General features: G+C 42.3%; 2 protein-coding genes across 7 annotated transcripts in view; one reads left to right on the top strand and one right to left on the bottom strand.

Moving 5' to 3' along the window:
- neto1l (neuropilin (NRP) and tolloid (TLL)-like 1, like) overlaps positions 1–22,423 on the bottom strand; it is a 175,305-nt gene that overhangs the window by 32,433 nt on the left and 120,449 nt on the right. For 5 of the 6 annotated variants that reach the window (XR_004821032.2, XM_035741729.2, XM_035741730.2 and 2 more), the window contains exon 7: positions 3,667–3,895. The exons of the other annotated variant lie outside the window; for it this stretch is intronic. Coding sequence is in view for 4 of the 5 variants with exons in the window: in XM_035741729.2 (XP_035597622.1) it covers positions 3,667–3,895 (229 nt within the window). In the remaining variant the exon portion in view is untranslated. The remainder of the gene's footprint in view (positions 1–3,666; positions 3,896–22,423) is intronic. 6 annotated transcript variants of the gene reach the window in all.
- Positions 19,510–22,423, top strand: part of LOC118361643 (zinc finger protein RFP-like) — a 9,299-nt gene continuing 6,385 nt past the window's right edge. Inside the window, exon 1 of the mRNA XM_035741733.2 lies at positions 19,510–19,538. The gene's annotated coding sequence lies outside the window, so the exon portion shown is untranslated. The remainder of the gene's footprint in view (positions 19,539–22,423) is intronic.

The raw sequence follows: 22,423 nt of genomic DNA, 5'->3' as shown, positions 1-22,423 counted from the left end.
GCCTTTCATTCACACTGAGCTGAGCCACTGAGTCATCCTCCATTCTATCCCCCCTATCATCCTCAGCAGGACTACAATGGCCTCACTGTGAAAACCTCTCTCCCCTGTCAATTTAAACTACTCAATCAATGGGAGATGGGTGTCTGTGTTTCTCTCTCTCTAGTGTGTATATCCAGGGATGAAAGTAGATGTCCTTTCTTCATGGTACAGGGAACCTCCTATGTGTGCACGCACAAAATGGGCCTAGTCATAGAATGACATATACAATCCCTATTCATTTAATAGGATCTCTTTGGGCCTAGAAGTCATTTAACTTAACTAAAATGTATTACGTTTTAATGTGGCATAAACACAACCAGTCATGATGTTTTAATCTGATTGTCAAACAATCAAAGGCTCATGTAGGCTACTCAGGTACGTTCCATTACCCACAAATTAATACTAGCAGCAAAACAGTGCTCTGTACAGCCGCCATTTGATAAATGGAAATAAATATTTGTTAAAACACCAAAAAATGTAATGATATTCGGCGACTGTCATTATGTCTGCACTAGCCTGGATTGATGCGTCTTCAGCTGTCTGTGTGCGTCAGTCTCGGCTAGTCATCTCTGCCTTGACGATATGTCAGTGTTCTCCTTGAACCACAGCGTAGCCTATACCACCCGTTTTCAAGTCCATTCGCTCATTTTTCATGCTGCTGACATGCGGTCATGATAAATAATGTTGTAATAGTCTACAGTTTCCTAGACATTTTGGTTGAATTATTGAGATAGGCTCATGTTTTACCAGCACGGCGTACCCTCACTATTTATTTTTGCCGGGACGCCTTACCGGACCGTATTGGTTTACTATCACCCCTGTATATATCTATCTCTCCTTTCTGTGTTTGTGTTCTGTCTGTGTACGTGCGTGTGAGCTATGAAAGCTCTCAAACAGAATTGAGAGGGGATGTGAATACTATGGTTTCTGGGGGAAAAGCACATTTTGAGATTCAGTGAGTACTCACTTTGTCTCTCTCTCTCTCTCTCTCTCTCTCTCTCTCTCTCTCTCTCTCTCTCTCTCTCTCTCTTTGCTCTCCTCCCTCTCCCCCACTCATTCTCTCCCCCTCACACTGCCTCTCTATCGCGCCAAGATAGTTCAGTTACTGTAATACATAATTCCAAGGAAGAATCTCAGCTGCATGTGAATGGTGTGAATGACATGCCATCACTACCACATTCATATAGACAGTCAGACAGTCTGTCTAAGGTACTGTAGCGTTTCCCCTATGAATGGATCATGAACAGGGTGAGAAGACTTAGTCACTCACTAGATGTCCACATGACAAAGGACAGCATTGGTGAGCAAGCAGTGAGCCCATAAGCTACCCACTGGGCACAAGCAAGTTGAATTAATGTCGTATCAACATCATTTGAAAATCTACGTGGAAATGTGACCATACTATATTTCTCATACATCCTCAATGATGCTCTCTAGACCTAGTATAAATAGCATTTGTAATGTCATCAACAGGTTTTTGTTTCAATTCAACCCAGAATTCAACTAAAAATAGACAATACAATAGGCTGAGGGTTTCAAGCTCTGGTTGATTTCAAATGTAATGATATTTAGTGATATTGAATTGTGTTTGGTTGTCAACGTAACCAAATATCAACATGTGAAAGATATTTATCTTCTGCTTGGATAGTTCCATCTGTGCCACTGACTTACTCTGGCTTTAATTCCAGTTTGTCTGCAAATTAATCATTGATATGTTGGATTCACATCCCAAAAATCTAAGTTAAAGAATAGGACTAAATCAAATCCAACTGTATTTAAATTTTGATTTGATTTAGTGTTATTCTTTAACTTAGATTTTTGGCTGAGATGGAGACATGAATCCAACATATTATTAACAATGATTCATTTGTAGACAAACTGGAATTAAAGCCAGAGGAAGTCCGTTTCACAGATGGAACTATCAAAGCAGAAGATTCATCTCCTTCAAATGTTGACATTTGGTTGCATTGACAATTTAATATAACTTTTTAAATACAATAAATAGCCTATTAATTTGTCAACACGTTAACAAATGATATGTTGCATTCACGTTTCCAACTCAACCAAAAATACAAGTTAAGGACTGTGATTAAGCCAGTGGCTCAGATGATCAGATAATTGGCTCAGATCAAAGCAGTACATCTCCTTTAAATGTTGATATATGGTTGCATTGTCAACCAAACACAATTCAATATGACTTTTGTAATACAGTAAATACAGTACATCTTACAAACTAATGTAACATTCACCCTTAAAATGAATAACACTTTGAGGTTACTGTAACTATACGGTACATTTCTTATTATGTAATCCTACAACATGCATAGGTTGTTGCAGGGGAGATTTGATTTCATCTTTATTTAACCAGGTAGGCCAGTTGAGGGGGAGATCTTCACAATTGCTTTAATAATCTGCACAGAATCTCAAACGGCATTGAACACTTACACCATGTACTTTTAATGTAATCTCAACTTCAATCCAAGTCACTTGGTTCCGCTATTTCGATGAAGCACAGTGATAACATATTCATCTGTTATATAAAAAAACAATTATCTGACATTGTATTTCCATTGGAATTTGGTTGTGCTTTTAGATGGTTTAAAGTGTAGTGATAACACTAGAAATTCAACTAACTTTTGGCTGCTTTTTTTAGTGAATGAATACAGGTTGTAATCTCATTGATCAACGTTTCAACCAAATATTACCCAATTATCCACGTTGAAATGACGTGGTGTGCCCATTTGGTATTGTCCTCAGGGTACAGGTTAGGATCGATGGTTAAAACAAGATGAATTCTTGTACATCTTTTCATTCACGAATGGCCAGATAATGAAGATCCTACCTCTGATACTTCGTTCATCCCCTTTTAACACTGCAGTGTAACAGCCCTGTGGCTGATACACTCCCTAATGGAACGTTCCCTCTCCAGTCACGAGGAGCTGTTTAAACGCTCATAAAAGTAAATGAGATCCTTAGACTGCACCTCTGCCCACAGCGGTTTAGCCCAAGCCCATTCTCTCTATCTCAATGGACACGGCCATAAACGCGCTGATGAATCGACCACGCCCGTGTTTCTTTAATAGCCGCCACTAAAGATAGACTACGGCTGGGTTGTTTTTATTTTCTTTGTAACGCTGCAGACATAGGGTTAGGGGGTCCAGTATAAGAGGTGGGGGTGGGGGACATTAATGCACCCGATCTGTACCCTACCCCGTCCCAATGTACATCGTATATAGACTTGTTTATACTGTATTATTGACAGTATGTTTGGTTTACTCCATGTGTAACTCTGTGTCGTTGTATCTGTCGAACTGCTTTGCTTTATCTTGGCCAGCTCGCAATTGTAAATGAGAACTTGTTCTCAACTTGCCTACCTGGTTAAATAAAGGTCAAATAAAATCAAATAAATGTAAAAAATGTTCCAGTAAATGTCTTTACTGTATGGCTTCTTGAAGAGGATATTACTGTATGTGTGCGTGTGTGTGTGTGTGTGTGTGTGTGTGTGTGTGTGTGTGTGTGTGTGTGTGTGTGTGTGTGTGTGTGTGTGTGTGTGTGTGTGTGTGTGCGTGTGCACAAGCACATTTGTGTGTGTGAACGCATATGCATATACTATCAACAGTCCCTTACGTTCTTGGAAGGTGGTGAAGAGTATCCTGAAGCGGCTCCGACGGCTTCCCTGATCGGCCCACATCCTGATCACCCCCGTGGTGGACACCAGCATCACGTCGTTGGCCACCGTAGAGCAGAACTTGTTCTTCAGGTCCTCTACGGACGCACTGCCGTCGTACACCGCCACAAAGTTACGCTTACACTCATTACTGTTCTGCATCTCATAGTCCAGGAAACGCAGGTAGATCTGGGGTGGAGAGGACGTGGAGGAGAGTGAGGAGAGAGAGACAAGGGAAACGGGAGGGATTTGACAAGGAGAGGTGGAATAAAAATAGAATATAGGACAAATGGAGAAGGAAAAATAGCAAAGGAGTTTGACAAAGATAGACAGAGGATGAGGGATAGAGATGTCATGAGAAAGGGAGAAGGAGAAATGAGGAAGGGGGAGAAAGAAGTGTTTAGTAATTCCTCCAGGCTGTAGGTGTGTCACTGTCAGTCGTCACATCATCATTCAGTCACTGATATAGCAGTAAGCCTTGTAATGGAACTGCCTGAATAAGGTCACAGTCATTGCATTTACTTCAATCAAACCATGATAAACTTACTCAAACCCACTGAGAGGAGCTCTTAGGTTTTCTCATCCATGTCTGTGGCTCTCGTAGATCAAACATGTGTCTTTACAAAACCTACAGTCATCCAGTGGTGTAAAGTATTTAAGTAAAAATACTTTAAAGTACTACTTAAGTAGTTTTTGGGGTTGTCTGTACTTTACTTTACTATTTATATTTTTGACAACTTTTACTTTTATTTTACTACATTCACTACATTCATAAAGAAAATAATATACTTTATCCCTGATACCCAAAAGTACTCTTTACATTTCATATGCTTAGCATGACAGGAAAATGGTCAAATTCACACACTTATCAAGTGAACATCCCTGATCATCCCTACTGCCTCTGATCTGGCGGACTCACTAAACACACGTGCTTCTTTCGTAAATGATGTCTGAGTGTGCCCCTGGCTATCTGTAATTGATAAAAAATGCAAGAAAATGGTTCCGTCTAGTTTGCTTAATATAAGGAATGTGAACTAATTTATACTTTTACTTTTGATACTTAAGTATATTTAAAACCAAATACTTTTAGACTTTTACTCAAGTAGTATTTTACTGGGTGACTTTCATTTTTTATTGAGTCATTTTGTATGAAGGTATGTTTACTTTTACTCAAGTATGACAATTGGGTACTTTTTCCACCACCGCAGTCATCACACTCAGCACTACTGAGAGATCAGAGAAGTTGAAGATGAATCATTCAAACGGTTCACTCACTAGGCTACATACAGTATGATTGTAAGGCATGTCAACACATCACAGTCTTCCTGTCTCTCTTTGCCGGATTGTCTACAGACATTTGTGATGACCCTTATCACACAAATAACAATGGAATAAAGCAAGAAATACACTTGTTACCTTCTCACATCACTGCCAGCCAGACCGTTGAAATATGAACCATATTGTGATAATGAGGATCCTGTCTCACAGAAGGATCATAGGGCATAGAGTTTTCCCTACGCGTATGACCTAACCAGGAAAAACTCCAGGCACTAGTTATGGACTCTCACTAAGGCGCCAGAGTTCTATAAATATGAACCACATATTTCATAATGACCCTTTCCCATAGCAGCTCTTCACTGTGAGGTTAACACTTCCTGACATCTCCAGCATCAGAGCCTGCCATTCGTTCATCAGACTGAGATTGGCCAATCACAGCTGCCGTTCTGGCCCGCTGCGCATAACGCCTACCATCATTAGCGTTAATGAGCTGCCGACACGGGACGCGTGGTAGGGAAAGGTAACGCTTTAACTGACAAACGGCACAGAAGCACAAAACTAATGGAGCCTGCAGTGTCAGCTCGGCTTCAACCAACAGATAAGTGGAATAGATAGGGAGAGGAAAAATCTCTCACTCTCTGTCTCTCTCGCTCTCTGTCTCTCTCTCTCTGTGTCTCTCTCCGTGTCTCTCTCTCTGTGTCTGTCTGTCTGTCTCTCTCTCTGTGTCTGTCTGTCTGTCTCTCTCTCTGTTTCTCTCTCTTTGTCTGTCTGTCTGTCTGTCTGTCTGTCTGTGTCTCTCTGTCTCTCTGTCTCTCTCTCTGTCATTAGTTAATACAACGGTAAATGGACCAATTTGCTTCTTTAATGTGGAAATGGACTACATATTTTTATGCCTTTTGAGTATGTGTGTGTTTATGTGTGTTCATGTGTGTGTAAGATAGAGAGAGAGACCGAGAGAAAGAGGTGAGAAACTCACTTTGCTCTCTCTCTCTCTCTCTCTCTCTCTCTCTCTCATGCCACTAGGAGTTAAAACAACGAATGTCAGTTTATGACCAATTAAAAGATGTGACCATTCAAATAAAGTCATCCCACACAACATTAGTTAGCTAATCCCAAAGCGCCTCCCTGTCCACATGTTACTTTGAGCTAGTAATGAGATAGGTGTCGTAACCGACTTCAGGGTAAATTGTTTGTTTGTATATCAGTATTGTTTGTTTCTATATCATATTTTAACACTATTATGGCTCTTGCCAGAAGTTTTGCTCTTCTTGCGTTTCTGATTTATTCTACAATTCAAACATGGAGATAATCCCAAACTCCCGTTCCACCTACACCGAAAGACGTGGATGGAAATCTTCACTTTGATATTGTGAACTTCGGCCATTAACAACGGGAACAGCTGAGCCGCTCGGTAAAGGTAATAATAATAATATAATATATGCCATTTAGCAGACGCTTTTATCCAAAGCGCTTACAGTCATGTGTGCATACATTCTACGCCCGGGAATCAAACCCACTACCCTGGCGTTAGCACCATGCTCTACCAACTGAGCTACAGAAGGACACAGGAAACGCTTGAGACCGGTGTTAATTCCAACAATCTGCTTGTTACCTTCAGCCTGCTACTCTGTGTCGATGTACACCCCTGTCCTGCCCCAAACACCACAAAGCAATCTTAAAAACCATGCCCAAACTGTGGTAAGACCGTAAGGAAGAATTCAAAAGCGGGAGCTTGTGACATTTGTGATTTGTTCGTTCACATAATGTGTGGAGCTATCAACCCCTTGTCATATGATGAAGCTATAGTCTCAAAGTAACATTTCGCTTGTTTACAATGTATGCTGTTTAAATGTATGCTGTTAAAATGTATGCTGTTTAAATGTATGCTGTTTAAATGTATGCTGTTTAAAGGTATGCTGTTTAAAGGTATGCTGTTTAAATGTATGCTGTTTAAATGTATGCTGTTTAAATGTATGCTGTTTAAAGGTATGCTGTTTAAAGGTATGCTGTTTAAATGTATGCTGTTTAAATGTATGCTGTTTAAAGGTATGCTGTTTAAATGTATGCTGTTTAAATGTATGCTGTTTAAATGCAATGCCAAACATTGGGATGCTGAACACAAGCAGGGATGATGAGTGCAATCTAGATGAGATTGTCGATGTATCTGCAGTGGGCACAGAAAATGACATGTTTGACTGTTTCAATCGGAGAGGACTTCATTTTATCTATGTGAACACACGGAGCCTGCTGCCGAAAATAGAGGAATTAAAACTCCTTGCTTCTAACACAGGGGCTGCAGTAGTTGCTGTGACTGTGACATGGCTCGATGGGTCAATTGAGGACGATGAGGTTGAGCTACCGGGTCATAGCATTCATAGAATTGCCCCGAAACCGAAACGGTGGTGGCGTGTGTGTTTTTACAAGGAATGATGTGCATTTTAACCCTCGTTCAGGTCTGAAAATGGATGGTCTTGAGGTTGCATGGGTAGATATACTTCTTCCTAAATGTCGTCCTATACTTGTTGGTGTGAGCTATCGGCCTCCTAAGCAGAATCATTTCTATGATTTACTTGAATCTAATTGCTGTGATCACAATGTATTGGCTGATAGAGAATTAATTCTGCTTGGCAATATTAATAGAAATGTGCAGTTATCACCCCAGAGAAGTACACTAGTAAATGCCCTGTATATCTTTAATCAGTTATTTGGTCTAAAACAACTGATTGTTGAGCCAACCCGGGTGTATTGACAGTAAATCAACTTTGGATTTGATTATTGTATCAGATCAAGAGAACGTCTGTCAGTCTTAAATATTGTTTTACGTGATCATATGGTAACCTACTGAACCCATAAGAAATCCAAAATGCTACTAGAGCCAGGTAATAAATGGGTCCTTCTGTTCACCTGATTTAGAATTCCTCACAATCAAATGTCGACCGCATTATCTACCAAGGGAATTCTCTTCGATTATAATCACAGCCGTATATTCCCCCCCAAGCAGACACATCGATGGTTCTGAACAAACTTTATTTGACTCTTTGCAAACTGGAATCCATTTATCCGGAGGCTGCATTCATTGTAGCTTGGGATTTTAACAAGGCTAATCTGAAAACAAGACCCCCTAAATTTTATCAGCATATCGATTACGCAACCAGGGCTGGAAAAACCTTGGATCATTGCTGTTCCAACTTCCGCGATGCATATAAGGCCCTCCCCCCTCTCCTTTCGGAAAAGCTGACCACGACTCCATTTTGTTGATCCCTGCCAACAGACAGAAACTAAAACAAGAAGCTCCCACGCTGAGGTCTGTTCAACGCTGGTCCGACCAATCTGATTCCACACTCCAAGACTGCTTCCATCACGTGGACTGGGATATGTTCCGTATTGCGTCAGACAACAACATTGACGAATACGCTGATTCGGTGAGCGAGTTCATTAGAACGTGCGTTGAAGATGTCGTACCCATAGCAACGATTAAAACATTCCCAAACCAGAAACCGTGGATTGTTGGCAGCATTCGCGTGAAACTGAAAGCGCGAACCACTGCTTTTAATCAGGGCAAGGTGACTGGAAACATGACCGAATACAAACAGTGTAACTATTCCCTCCGCAAGGCAATCAAACAAGCTAAGCGTCAGTATAGAGACAAAGTAGAATCTCAATTCAACGGCTCAGACACAAGAGGTATGTGGCAGGGTCTACAGTCAATCACGGATTACAAAAAGAAAACCAGCCCCGTCACGGACCAGGATGTCTAGTGTCTAGCTAGATTACTTGTTGGTTATTACTGCATTGTCGGAACTAGAAGCACAAGCATTTTGCTACACTCACATTAACATCTGCTAGCCATGTGTATGTGACAAATAAAATTTGATTTGATTTAAATACATGAAGGTCTATGAAACAATATTCAAAATAACGTTTTGTAGAAGTACTTGGAATTTTGGATTGGTCTCATGTATTAAATCGTGATGATGTTGATAACTCTTGTTATATTTTTAAAGATCTGTTTCTGTCTGCACTCGACTCTCTGGCTCCGATGAAACAAATTAGAATCAAACAGCAGTCAGAGAAATGGACCACTTCCGAGATCTTAAGGAAAAGGGATCGCTCCCTGGCCAGATTCAGAAGGACAAATCTACAACAAGATGATGATTTATTAACTGTAGAAACCAGGCAAGATACAAAATGGATAAGGCCAAATCCCAACATTATATAGCCACTGTCTATGACAACTTACATCAGCCTCGTAAACTGTGGACAATTTTAAAGGATACTGGCTCAAAATCTCTCCATAAGGTAAAATCCTGTAGTATTGGCCAGGATATTGATTATGTTTTATGATGACCAGGCAAAGGTTGCAAATTATTTGAACACATTTTTTACCACTATAGCCTTATCTCTGGTGAAGAAGTAACCCACCTGCTCTGGACACTATGGCCAGTCTAACAAGCTAAGCGTCAGTATAGAGACAAAGTAGAGTCGCAATTCAACGGCTCAGAAACAAGAGGTATGTGGCAGGTTCTACAGTCAATCACGGATTACAAAAAGAAAACCAGCCCCGTCGCGGACCAGGATGTCTTGCTCCCAGACAGACTAAATAACTTTTTTGCTCGCTTTGAGGGCAATACAGTGCCACTGACACGGCACGCTACCAAAACCTGCGGGCTCTCCTTCACTGCAGCCGACAGAGCATGCGCAGACCAGCTGGCTGGTGTGTTTACGGACATATTCAATAAATCCTTATCCCAGTCGGCTGTTCCCACATGCTTCAAGAGGGCCACCATTGTTCCTGTTCCATTTACATACATTACATTTAAGTCATTTAGCAGACGCTCTTATCCAGAGCGACTTACAAATTGGTGCATTCACCTTATGACATCCAGTAGAACAGTCACTTTACAATAGTGCATCTAAATCTTAAAGGGGGGTGAGAAGGATTACTTATCCTATCCTAGGTATTCCTTAAAGAGGTGGGGTTTCAGGTGTCTCCGGAAGGTGGTGATTGACTCCGCTGTCCTGGCGTCGTGAGGGAGTTTGTTCCACCATTGGGGGGCCAGAGCAGCGAACAGTTTTGACTGGGCTGAGCGGGAACTGTACTTCCTCAGTGGTAGGGAGGCGAGCAGGCCAGAGGTGGATGAACGCAGTGCCCTTGTTTGGGTGTAGGGCCTGATCAGAGCCTGGAGGTACTGAGGTGCCGTTCCCCTCACAGCTCTTTCCCAAGAAAGCTACGGTAACTGAGCTAAACGACTACCGCCCCGTAGCACTCACTTCCGTCATCATGAAGTGCTTTGAGAGACTAGTCAAGGACCATATCACCTCCACCCTACCTGACACCCTAGACCCACTCCAATTTGCTTACCGTCCCAATAGGTCCACAGACGATGCAATCACAACCACACTGCACACTGCCCTAACCCATCTGAACAAGAGGAATGCTGTTCATCGACTACAGCTCAGCATTTAACACCATAGTACCCTCCAAGCTCGTCATCAAGCTCGAGACCCTGGGTCTCGACCCCGCCCTGGGCAACTGGGTACTGGACTTCCTGACGGGCCGCCCCCAGGTGGTGAGGGTAGGTAACAACATCTCCACCCCGCTGATCCTCAACACTGGGGCCCCACAAGGGTGCGTTCTGAGCCCTCTCCTGTACACCCTGTTCACCCACGACTGCGTAGCCATGCACGCCTCCAACTCAATCATCAAGTTTGCGGATGACACTACAGTGGTAGGATTTAATATCAACAACAACGAGACGGCATACAGGGAGGAGGTGAGGGCCCTCGGAGTGTGGTGTCAGGAAAATAACCTCACACTCAACGTCAACAAAACAAAGGAGATGATTGTGGACTTTAGGAAACAGCAGAGGGAGCACCCCCCTATCCACATCGACGGGACAGTAGTGGAGAGGGTAGTAAATTTTAAGTTCCTCGGCGTACACATCACGGACAAACTGAATTGGTCCACCCACACAGACAGCATTGTGAAGAAGGCACAGCAGCACCTCTTCAACCGCAGGAGGCTGAAGAAATCCGGCTTGTCACCAAAAGCACTCACAAACTTCGACAGATGCACAATCGAGAGCATCCTGTCGGGCTGTATCACCGCCTGGTACGGCAACTGCTCCACCCACGACCGCAAGAGGTCTCCAGAGGGTAGTGAGGTCTGCACAACGCATCACCGGGGGCAAACTACCTGCCCTCCAGGACACCTACACCACCCGATGTCACAGGAAGCCCATAAAGATCATCAAGGACAACAACCCCCCGAGCCACTGCCTGTTCACCCCGCTATCATCCAGAAGGCGAGGTCAATACAGGTGCATCAAAGCAGGGACCGAAAGACTGAAAAACAGCTTCTATCTCAAGGCCATCAGACTGCAGCCACCACTAACATTGAGTGGCTGCTGCCAACATACTGACTAAACTCCAGCCACTTTAATAATGGAAATTGATGTAAAAATGTATCACTAGCCACTTTAAACAATGCCACTTAATATAATGTTTACATTACTCATCTTATATGTATATGTATATACTGTACTCATTTAAACTGCTGCATCATGCCATCTTTATGTAATACATGTATCACTAGCCACTTTAAACTATGCCACTTTATGTTTATATACCCTACATTACTCATCTCATATGTATATACTGTACTCTATACCATCTACTGCATCTTGCCTATTCCGTTCTGTACCATCACTCATTCATATATCTTCATGTACATATTCTTTATCCCTTTACTTTACTTGTATGTATAAGGTAGTTGTGGAATTGTTAGGTTAGATTACTCGTTGGTTATTACTGCATTGGCGCCACACCAAACTGGGGCGGCAGGGTAGCCTAGTGGTTAGAGAGTTGGACTAGTAAAGGTTGCAAGTTCAAACCCCCGAGCTGGCAAGGTCGTTCTGCCTCTGAATAGGCAGTTAACCCACTGTTCCTAGGCCGTCATTGAAAATAAGATTTTGTTCTTAACTGGAACTAGAAGCACAAGCATTTTGCTACACTCGCATTAACATCTGCTAACCATGTGTGTGTGACAAATAACATTTGATTTGATTTGATTTATTAGACTTAAAATTAATCATCCAGCAATCTTACATTGTTTACCAGGGTGCAGGGCTACCGACGTTAAATCTAATCTGAAGATGTTGCTGGCTAAAGCTAAAACTGGCGAGAGTATAGGGATATTGTTATCCACGTCGGCACCAACGATGTTAGGATGAAACCGTCAGAGGTCACCAAGCGCAACATAGCTTCAGCATGTAAATCAGTTAGAAAGATGTGTCGGCATCGAGTAATTGTCTCTGGCCCCCTCCCAGTTAGGGGGAGTGATGAGCTCTACAGCAGAGTCTCACAACTCAATCGCTGGTTGAAAACTGTTTTCTGCCCCCCAAATGATAGAATTTGTAGATAATTGGCCCTCTTTCTGGGAGTCACCCACAAACAGGACCAAGCCTGGCCTGTTGAGGAGTGACGGACTACATCCTAGCTGGAGGGGTGCTCTCATCTTATCTACGAACATAGACAGGGCTCTAACTCCCCTAGCTCCACAATGAAATAGGGTGCAGGCCAGGCAGCAGGCTGCCAGCTTAGTGGAGTCTGTCACTAGCACAGTCAGAGTAGTCAGCTCAGCTATCCCCATTGAGACAGTGTCTGTGCCTCGACCTAGGTTGGGCAAAATTAAACATGGTGGTGTTCGCCTTAGCAATCTCACTGGAATAAAGACCTCCTCCATTCCTGCCATTATTGAAAGAGATTGTGATACCTCACATCTCAAAATAGGGCTACTTGATGTTAGATCCCTCACTTCCCAGGCAGATATAGTCAATTAACGAATCACTGATCATAATCTTGATGTGATTGGCCTGACTGAAACATGGCTTAAGCCCGAATTTACTGTGTTAAATGAGGCCTCACCTCCTGGTTACACTAGTGACCATATCCCCCACGCATCCCACAAAGGCAGAGGTGTTGCTAACATTTAAGATAGCAAATTTCAATTGAAAAAAAAAAACGTTTTTGTATTTTTAGCTTTTAGTCATGAAATCTATGCAGCCTACTCAATCACTTTATATAGCTACAGTTTACAGGCCTCCTAGGCCATATACAGCGTTCCTCACTGAGTTCCCTGAATTGCTATCGGACCTTGTAGTCATAGCAGATAATATACACATTTTTGGTGACTTTAATATTCACATGAAAAAGTCCACAGACCCACTCCAAAAGGCTTTTGGAGCCATCATTGACTTTTGTCCAACATGTCTCTAGACCTACTCACTGCCACAGTCATACTCTGGACCTAGTTGTGTCCCATGGAATAAATGTTGTGGATCTTAATGTTTTTCCTCATAATCCTGGACTATCGGACCACCATTTTATTACGTTTGCAATCGCAACAAATAATCTGCTCAGACCTCAACCAAGGATCATCAAAAGTTGTGCTATAAATTCTCAGACAACCCAAAGATTCCTTGATGCCCTTCCAGACTCCCTCTGCCTACCCAAGGACGCCAGAGGACAAAAATCAGTTAACCACCTAACTGAGGATCTCGATTTAACCTTGCGCAATACCCTAGATGCAGTTGAACCCCTAAAAACTAAATACATTTGTCATAAGAAACTAGCTCCCTGGTATACAGAAAATACTTGAGCTCTGAAGCTTCCAGAAAATTGGAACAGAAATGGCGCCACACCAAACTGGAAGTCTTCCGACTAGTTTGGAAAGACAGTACCGTGCAGTATCGAAGAGCCCTCACTGCTGCTCGATCATCCTATTTTTCCAACTTAATTGAGGAAAATAAGAACAATCCAATATGTATTTTTGATACTGTCGCAAAGCAAACTAAAAGCAGCATTCCCCAAGAGAGGATGGCTTTCACTTCAGCAGTGATAAATTCGTAAACTTCTTTGAGGAAAACATCATGATCATTAGAAAGCAAATTACGGACTCCTCTTTAAATCTGAGTATTCCTCCAAAGCTCAGTTGTACGGAGTCTGCACAACTCTGCCAGGACCTAGGATCAAGGGGGACACTCAAGTGTTTTAGTACTATATCTCTTGACACAATGATGAAAATAATCATGGCCTCTAAACCTTCAAGCTGCATACTGGACCCTATTCGAACTAAACTACTTAAAGAGCTGCTCCCTGTGCTTGGCCCTCCTATGTTGAACATAATAAACGGCTCTCTATCCACCGGATCTGTACCAAACTCACTAAAAGTGGCAGTAATAAAGCCTCTCTTGAAAAAGACCAACCTTGACCCAGAAAATATTTGTAAAACTATCGGCCTCTATCGAATCTCCCATTCCTCTCAAAATGTTTAGAAAAAGCTGTTGCACAGCAACTCACTGCCTTCCTGAAGACAAACAATGTATACGCAATACTTCAGTCTGGTTTTAGACCCCATCATAGCACTGAGACTGCACTTGTGAAGGTGGTAAATTGCCTTTTAATGGCGTCAGACCGATGCTCTGCATCTGTCCTTGTGCTCCTGGACCTGAGTGCTGCTTCTGATACCATCGATCACCACATTCTTTTGGAGAGATTGGAAACCCAAATTGGTCTACACGGACAAGTTCTGGCCTGTTTTAGATCTTATCTGCCAGAAAGATATCAGTTTGTCTCTGTGGATGGTTTGTCCTCTGACAAATCAACTGTAAATTTCAGTGTTCCTCAAGGTTCCATTTTAGGACCGCTATTGTTTTCACTATATATTTTACATCTTGGGGATGTCATTCGGAAACATAATGTTAACTTTCACTGTTATGTGGATGACACACAGCTGTACATTTCGATGAAACATGGTGAAGCCCCAAAATTGCCCTCACTGGAAACCTGCGTTTCAGACATAAGGAAGTGGATGGCTGCAAACGTTCTACTATTAAACTCGGATAAAACAGAGATGCTTGTTCTAGGTCCCAAGAAACAAAGAGTTCTTCTGTTGAATCTGACAATTAATTTTGATGGTTGTAAGGTCGTCTCAAATAAAACTGTGAAGGACCTCTGCGTTACTCTGGACCCTGTTCTCTCTTTTGACGAACATATCAAGACTGTTTCAAGGAAAGCTTTTTTCCATCTATGTAACATTGCAAAAATCAGACATTTTCTGTCCAAAAATGATGCAGAAAAATGAATCCATGCTTTTGTCACTTCTAGGTTAGACTACTGCAATGCTCTACTTTCCGACTACCCGGATAAAGCACTAAATAAACTTCAGTTAGTGCTAAATACGGCTGCTAGAATCCTGACTAGAACCAAAAAATTTGATCATATTACTCCAGTGCTAGCCTCTCTACACTGGCTTCCTGTTAAGGCAAGGGCTGATTTCAAGGTTTTACTGCTAACTGACAAAGCATTACACAGGCTTGCTCCTACCTAATCTTTCTGATTTGGTCCTACCGTACATATCTACACGTACGCTACGATCACAAGACGCAGGCCTCCTAATTGTCCCTAGAATTTCTAAGCAAACAGCTGGAGGCAGTGCTTTCTCCTATAGAGCTAAATTTTTATGGAATGGTCTGCCTACCCATGTGAGAGACGCAGACTTGGTCTCAACCTTTAAGTCTTTATTGAAGAATCATATCTTCAGTAGGTCCTATGATTGAGTGTAGTCTGGCCTAGGAGTGTGAAGGTGAATGGAAAGGCACTGGAGCAACAAACCACCCTTGCTGTCTCTGCCTGGCCGGTTCCCCTCTCTCCACTGGGATTATCTGCCTCTAACCCTATTACAGGGGCTGAGTCACTGGCCTACTGGTGCTCTTCCATGCTGTCCCTAGGAGGGGTGCGTCACTTGAGTGGGTTGAGTCACTGACGTTGTCTTCCTGTCTGGGTTGGCAACCCCCCTTGGGTTGTGCCGTGGTGGAGATCTTTGTGGGCTATACTCGGCCTTGTCCCAGGATGGTAGGTTGGTGGTTGAAGATATCCCTCTAGTGGTGTGGAGGCTGTGCTTTGGCAAAGTGGGTGGGGTTATATTCTGCCTGTTTGGGTATCATCGGATGGGGCTACAGTGTCTCCTGACCCCTCCTGTCTCAGCCTCCAGTATTTATGCTGCAGTAGTTTATGTGTTTCGGGGGGCTAGGGTTAGTCTGTTATATCTGGAGCATTTCTCCAGTCTTATCCGGTATCCTGTGTGAATTTAAGTGTGCTCTCTCTAATTCTCTATTTCTCTCTTTTTTCTTTCTCTCTCTTGGAGGACCTGAGCCCTATGATCATGCCTCAGGACTACCTGGCATGATGACTCCTTGCTGTCCCAGTCTACCTGGCCGCACTGACCTGTTGCACCCTCAACAACCACTGTGATTACTATTATTTGACCATGCTGGTCATTTATGAACATTTTAACATTTTGGCCATGTTCTGTTATAATCTCTACCCGGCACAGCCAGAAGAGGACTGACAATAGCCTGGTTCCTCTCTAGGTTTCTTTCTAGGTTTTGGCCTTTCTAGGGAGTTTTTCCTAGCCACTGTGCTTCTACACCTGCATTGTTTGCTGTTTGGGGTTTTAGGCTGGGTTTCTGTACAGCACTTTGAGATATCAGCTGATGTAATAAGGGCTAGATAAATACATTTGATTTGATTTGATGGATAACCTTCTTGCAAGATTCATAAAGGATAGTGCTTGTGTAACTGCTAAAATGATATTGTAAACCTTTCTATTAGTAGTGGTACATTTCCCAAGGATCTCAAAACAGCCCAGGTGGTTCCACTCCACAAGAAGAGCAGAAAAGAAATGTAGGAAACTATCAGCACCTTATCCAAATTTGTTGAAAGATTAGTTTTTAATCAACATGAGGGATACCTTCTTGAGCACAAACTTCTTTATGAACTACAACCTGGCTTTAGAACAGCTCATTCCACTGATACTTGCCTTATTCACCTTTTTGATCACATTAAGCAGGAAAGTGAGAAGGGGAACTATACAGGTATGGTCATGTTAGACTTGCAAAACGTTTTTGACACAGTGGACCATGATGTTCTCCTGATGAAATTGAAATGCATGGGTCTAAATTATGTAGCAGTGAATTGGTTTAGGTCTTATCTGACCAACAGAACACAAGTATGTAATGTTGGTGATGTTCTGTCAGAGGCCAAAGAAATATCCTGTGGAGTACCGCAGGGATCCATTTTAGGGCCTCTTATTTCATATATACGTTAATGATATGCCGGGGCGGCAGGGTAGCCTAGTGGTTAGAGAGTTGGACTAGTAACCGGAAGGTTGCAAGTTCAAACCCCTGAGCTGACAAGGTACAAATCTGTTGTTCTTCCCCTGAACAGGCAGTTAACCCACTGTTCCTAGGCCCTCATTGAAAATAAGAATTTGTTCTTAACTGACTTGCCAAGTAAAAAAGTAAAATGATATGCCAGATACAGTAAAGTGTAAACTCCTGCTTTATGCTGATGATTCAGCTATACTGGTATGAGGGAAGGAGTCCACAGTTTACATAGTGGAGACCCTGAGTAAGGAATCACATTTTGATGGAGGTTGGTTGTTTGACAGCAAATTGTCACTACATCTGGGAAAAACTGAATCGATTTTGTTTGGAACAAAATGTAGATTGCTTAGGGCTGACAAGATAAAGGTAAACTGTGCTGGCAAGGAGATTGAATCTAAAACAAGTGTATCTTTTTGTGGTGCCCCTAGATCAACCCCTTTCTGGAGACCTGATTGCTGCTAAAATACTTTCTAAAATGGCGAACAAATAGAAATGTTGATATCGTAACACTAAATATTTTAACATTAAAGTTAACAAACTGCTTGTTTCAACCTTGATTCAGTGTCATGTTGATTATGCCTGCTCTGCTTGGTATAGTGGGCTATCAAAAAACAGAAAAAGAGAATGCAGGTCATGCAAAATAATGTTATCAGGTATATGCTGAATGTCCCCCCTAGGATGCACATAGGGGTACAGGAGTTCCAGGAGGTGGGCTTGTTGCCTTTGGATTCCAGAGTGGACCAACTTAAACTTAATCATGTGTTTGACATCCCAAAGGTTACAATAAAAAAACATATTGATATGGTCTATAACCAATACAGTCACAATACCAGAGCTAGTGCTATGTCTTGTAAAATCCCAAGGGTAAACAACATACATACAGGCATTTGTCTATGGAATAGCCTTACCTTGGAGTAAAAAGTTGAAATTGCTTTAAAAAGCAGGCAAATGTTTTGATTTGGACAATGTTGTCTAAGTAAAAGAAACCACTCCACTGCCCCTTGTGCCCCCTACTGCTGGTCAGGTGTATTATTTGAAGGATCGGTATGATGGGCAATAGATTGTTGTAATGTGCAATTAATATGGTTGATTTTTAAGGTTAGGGAGAAGTGCAGTGAATAGTGTCACTTTTTAGGATGTCAATATAAATGAATGTATTTATGGTTGTTTGTAATTTTGTCTTGCCTTTTAATCATTAAATGTGTTATTGTTTTTACACTGAGCACCACTTTGGAAACAAGTGTTTTAATTAATACTTTCAAGTGATATCCTCTGGGTCCACATTGTACATTTTGTTGTATATGTCTGTTATCCAAAATAAATTCCATTCAATATTATATTTCTACGAAACACCACAGCTTGAGGTTTGTCCTTAAGACCTTCAAAACTAAAGACAGTCCACTGAGAATCCTTTTGTGCAGCTCTCCAGGTATAAACCATTAATCTGGTACTCCTAAATGGGCTGGGCATTTACCTGCCATTAAATAACAGGACATATGATCATACATGAGCTACGAAAGCTCCAATCCATCCCACTCTGCAGGGCTGAGATACGGAGACCTAACGCATAGGCTTTATCAGGAGCCTGGCATTGCCTAGCATCTGGGTAGGAAGGTATAGGACAATGAATATGCCTGGTGTTTTCTTCCACTTGTGCCTTCAACAAGGAGAGATTTAGTGGGTATTGATGGATGTGGCCGGCCCAATCTCTTTCCCTCTCTGCATCACTCTCTCTCTCCTTTTCCCTTTTTCTCCCTCTCTAATACAGATTAATAAAAATCAGTTTTTTGCATCGTGCCGTCCAAGCCGAGCTCTCCGAACTAGTCAATGATTGTGAATTATTAGTCGCTGGATTACATCATGAAGCCTAATGAAGGCCATGGATCAGGCAGATACAATCACAGTGCTGTGTCATGCGGGAATCGCCTTCCTAGTGAAAACAGGCCAGAGGAACCAAAGCATCCAATAATGACACAGCATCTATCACGGACAAGAACAGCAAAAGATCAAAAGAACATTTGACTCAGCCAAAATGAGTCTGAAAACCAACTGTTATATAGAATGACAATATTTATCTTTCTGCCATTATTTCGATGGGATGATGCAAAGCAATCGGGTAAGAAAACAAACACCAAGGTATTACAGAAATACCCACAGATGAAGCAAAGAGAAGTGATGTCTTGGTGCAAAACACTCATCCTTGAGGGCTGCAGTGTAAACATGTTTAAAAAATATATATATTTCCTTCCCCAACAGGAAGGGAGGAGCTGAGAGATGTCACTTTGATGAAGTGAAGGCAAACAAGAGAAGCCGGACTGCAAACTCGGGTAAGGCGAGGGAAAGAGATTGTTTATTTATTTTGCCTTTTGTACTTTAATCATTTGCACATCGTTACAACACTTTATTCATAATACGACATTTGTAATGTCTTTATTCTTTTGGAACTTATGTGGGTTTAATCTTTACTGTTCATTTGTATTGTTTATTTCACTTTTGTATATTATCTACTTCACTTGTTTTGGCAATGTTAACATATGTGTCCCATATGTTTGCCAATAAAGCCCCTTGAATTGAAATGTAATTGAATTGAGAGAGAGAGAGAGAGAGAGAGAGAGAGAGAGAGAGAGAGAGAGAGAGGGGGGGGGAAGATAGAGACAGACAGAGCAGAGAGAGAGAGAGCGAGAGGAAGAAAGCATACAATCTGAGTAAATGTATCATAGTGACTACTTTAAATATAGCAAAGGCTAAATCCTGGCTTGAAATAACCAGGTTCTTTTCAATCATGTAGCCAAGTGAACCGTATAATTACTGAAAGGGTGATGTGCACGGGTATGAAGTTATGACCACGAAGTCCTTCTATAGTTTGTCTTTTATTGTGTTGCAGATATGTGACTCGTTTCAGCAAACTAGGCGTATGTCGCAAGTCACGACTTCACAGGAGAGGCATTTCAACGTTTATTTCTATTTTCTATCAAAATGCGTTTATTCGGCAGAAATGCCTTCTGGAACATTTGAACTTCCATTTGCCTTAATAACAAACGTGTACGCCATCTGTAAATACAAATCATGTTGTTAAACTACGAGCCTAGTGGGTTTAACCACAGAAAAAGACAGGAAAAAAGACAGACAAGACATTATCCCGCTAGCCATAACTGGCTGAGATAATGAATGGGCTAGAGATGCCGACAGATGAGTTTCGGATTGGTCTGCCATGTAGCATCTTCTGTCTATAAAATGACCTGCTCGTTATGTGTAGATAGTCCTTTCTACTGCAGTTCTTTTGAAAGACATAACGTTTGCCACGGAGAACTGAAAATGTGTTGCTAATGCTCTAAATAACATTGCTGCCATGAATTTATCAGGCGATATCGACAAAGGACAGTGGGAAAAAGTTGTCGGACTACTTTCAGGAGGACGATCGTAACATGCTGATTCTCTCTCTCTGAAAATGAATCAGACGATGAGGAAATCCCTGATTTAAGTAAAAGCATTTTCATTGAAGAAGATATTGCAGAGTCCTCTGATGACAGTGAGGGAGAAGAAACGGTGATCAACAGTGTTGTTGTCATGTAAGAAGTTGACTGAGTTTTGAAATCAGTGGAATGTCTAGTAGAAGCAGAGTATGATAAGGATATGAATACAATTCTGCCGTTTGATTGCAAATGCAGAGGGAGTCGAAAAGAGAACACAGATGGCTGTTGTATAAAACACCTGTCTCCGGATTACATCTTCAAACTAAGGGCAAACATGGCATCCGTGACAGAAAGGGAGAAATATCTGATGATTCTTATTTTATTGCACACGGTCAGTGTGAAGATAGATAGATAGATAGATAGATAGATAGATAGATAGATAGATAGATAGATAGATAGATAGATAGATAGATAGATGGATAGATAGATAGATAGATAGATAGATAGATAGATAGATAGATAGATAGATAGATAGATAGATAGATATACAGTACACAAAATATATATATACTGTATACATATATGTATATACACTGCTCAAAAAAATAAAGGGAACACTTAAACAACACAATGTAACTCCAAGTCAATCACACTTCTGTGAAATCAAACTGTCCACTTAGGAAGCAACACTGATTGACAATAAATTTCACATGCTGTTGTGCAAATGGAATAGACAACAGGTGGAAAATATAGGCAATTAGCAAGACACCCCCAATAAAGGAGTGGTTCTGCAGGTGGTAACCAGAGACCACTTCTCAGTTCCTATGCTTCCTGGCTGATGTTTTGGTCACTTTTGAATGCTGGCGGTGCTTTCACTCTAGTGGTAGCATGAGACGGAGTCTACAACCCACACAAGTGGCTCAGGTAGTGCAGCTCATCCAGGATGGCACATCAATGCGAGCTGTGGCAAGAAGGTTTGCTGTGTCTGTCAGCGTAGTGTCCAGAGCATGGAGGCGCTACCAGTAGACAGGCCAGTACATCAGGAGACGTGGAGGAGACCGTAGGAGGGCAACAACCCAGCAGCAGGACCGCTACCTCCGCCTTTGTGCAAGGAGGAGCAGGAGGAGCACTGCCAGAGCCCTACAAAATTACCTCCAGCAGGCCACAAATGTGCATGTGTCAACTCAAATGGTCAGAAACAGACTCCATGAGGGTGGTATGAGGGCCCGACGTCCACAGATGGGGTTTGTGCTTACAGCCCAACACCGTGCAGGACGTTTGGCATTTGCCAGAGAATACCAAGATTGACTAATTCGCCACTGGTGCCCAGTGCTCTGCACAGATGAAAGCAGGTTCACACTGAGCACGTGACAGACGTGACAGAGTCTGGAGACGCCGTGGAGAACATTCTGCTGCCTGAAACATCCTCCAGCATGACCGGTTTGGCGGTGGGTCAGTCATGGTGTGGGGTGGCATTTCTTTGGGGGGCCGCACAGCCCTCCATGTGCTCGCCAGAGGTAGCCTGACTGCCATTAGGTACCGAGATGAGATCCTCAGACCCCTTGTGAGACCATATGCTGGTGCGGTTGGCCCTGGGTTCCTCCTAATGCAAGACAATGCTAGACCTCATGTGGCTGGAGTGTGTCAGCAGTTCCAGCAAGAGGAAGGCATTGATGCTATGGACTGGCCCGCCCGTTCCCCAGACCTGAATCCAATTGAGCACATCTGGGACATCATGTCTCGCTCCATCCACCAACGCCACGTTGCACCACAGACTGTCCAGGAGTTGGCGGATGCTT

The sequence above is a fragment of the Oncorhynchus keta genome, chromosome 28 (genome assembly GCF_023373465.1).
Source record: "Oncorhynchus keta strain PuntledgeMale-10-30-2019 chromosome 28, Oket_V2, whole genome shotgun sequence".
Lineage (NCBI taxonomy): Eukaryota > Metazoa > Chordata > Actinopteri > Salmoniformes > Salmonidae > Oncorhynchus > Oncorhynchus keta.
This window is presented reverse-complemented; position numbering and strand designations above follow the sequence as displayed.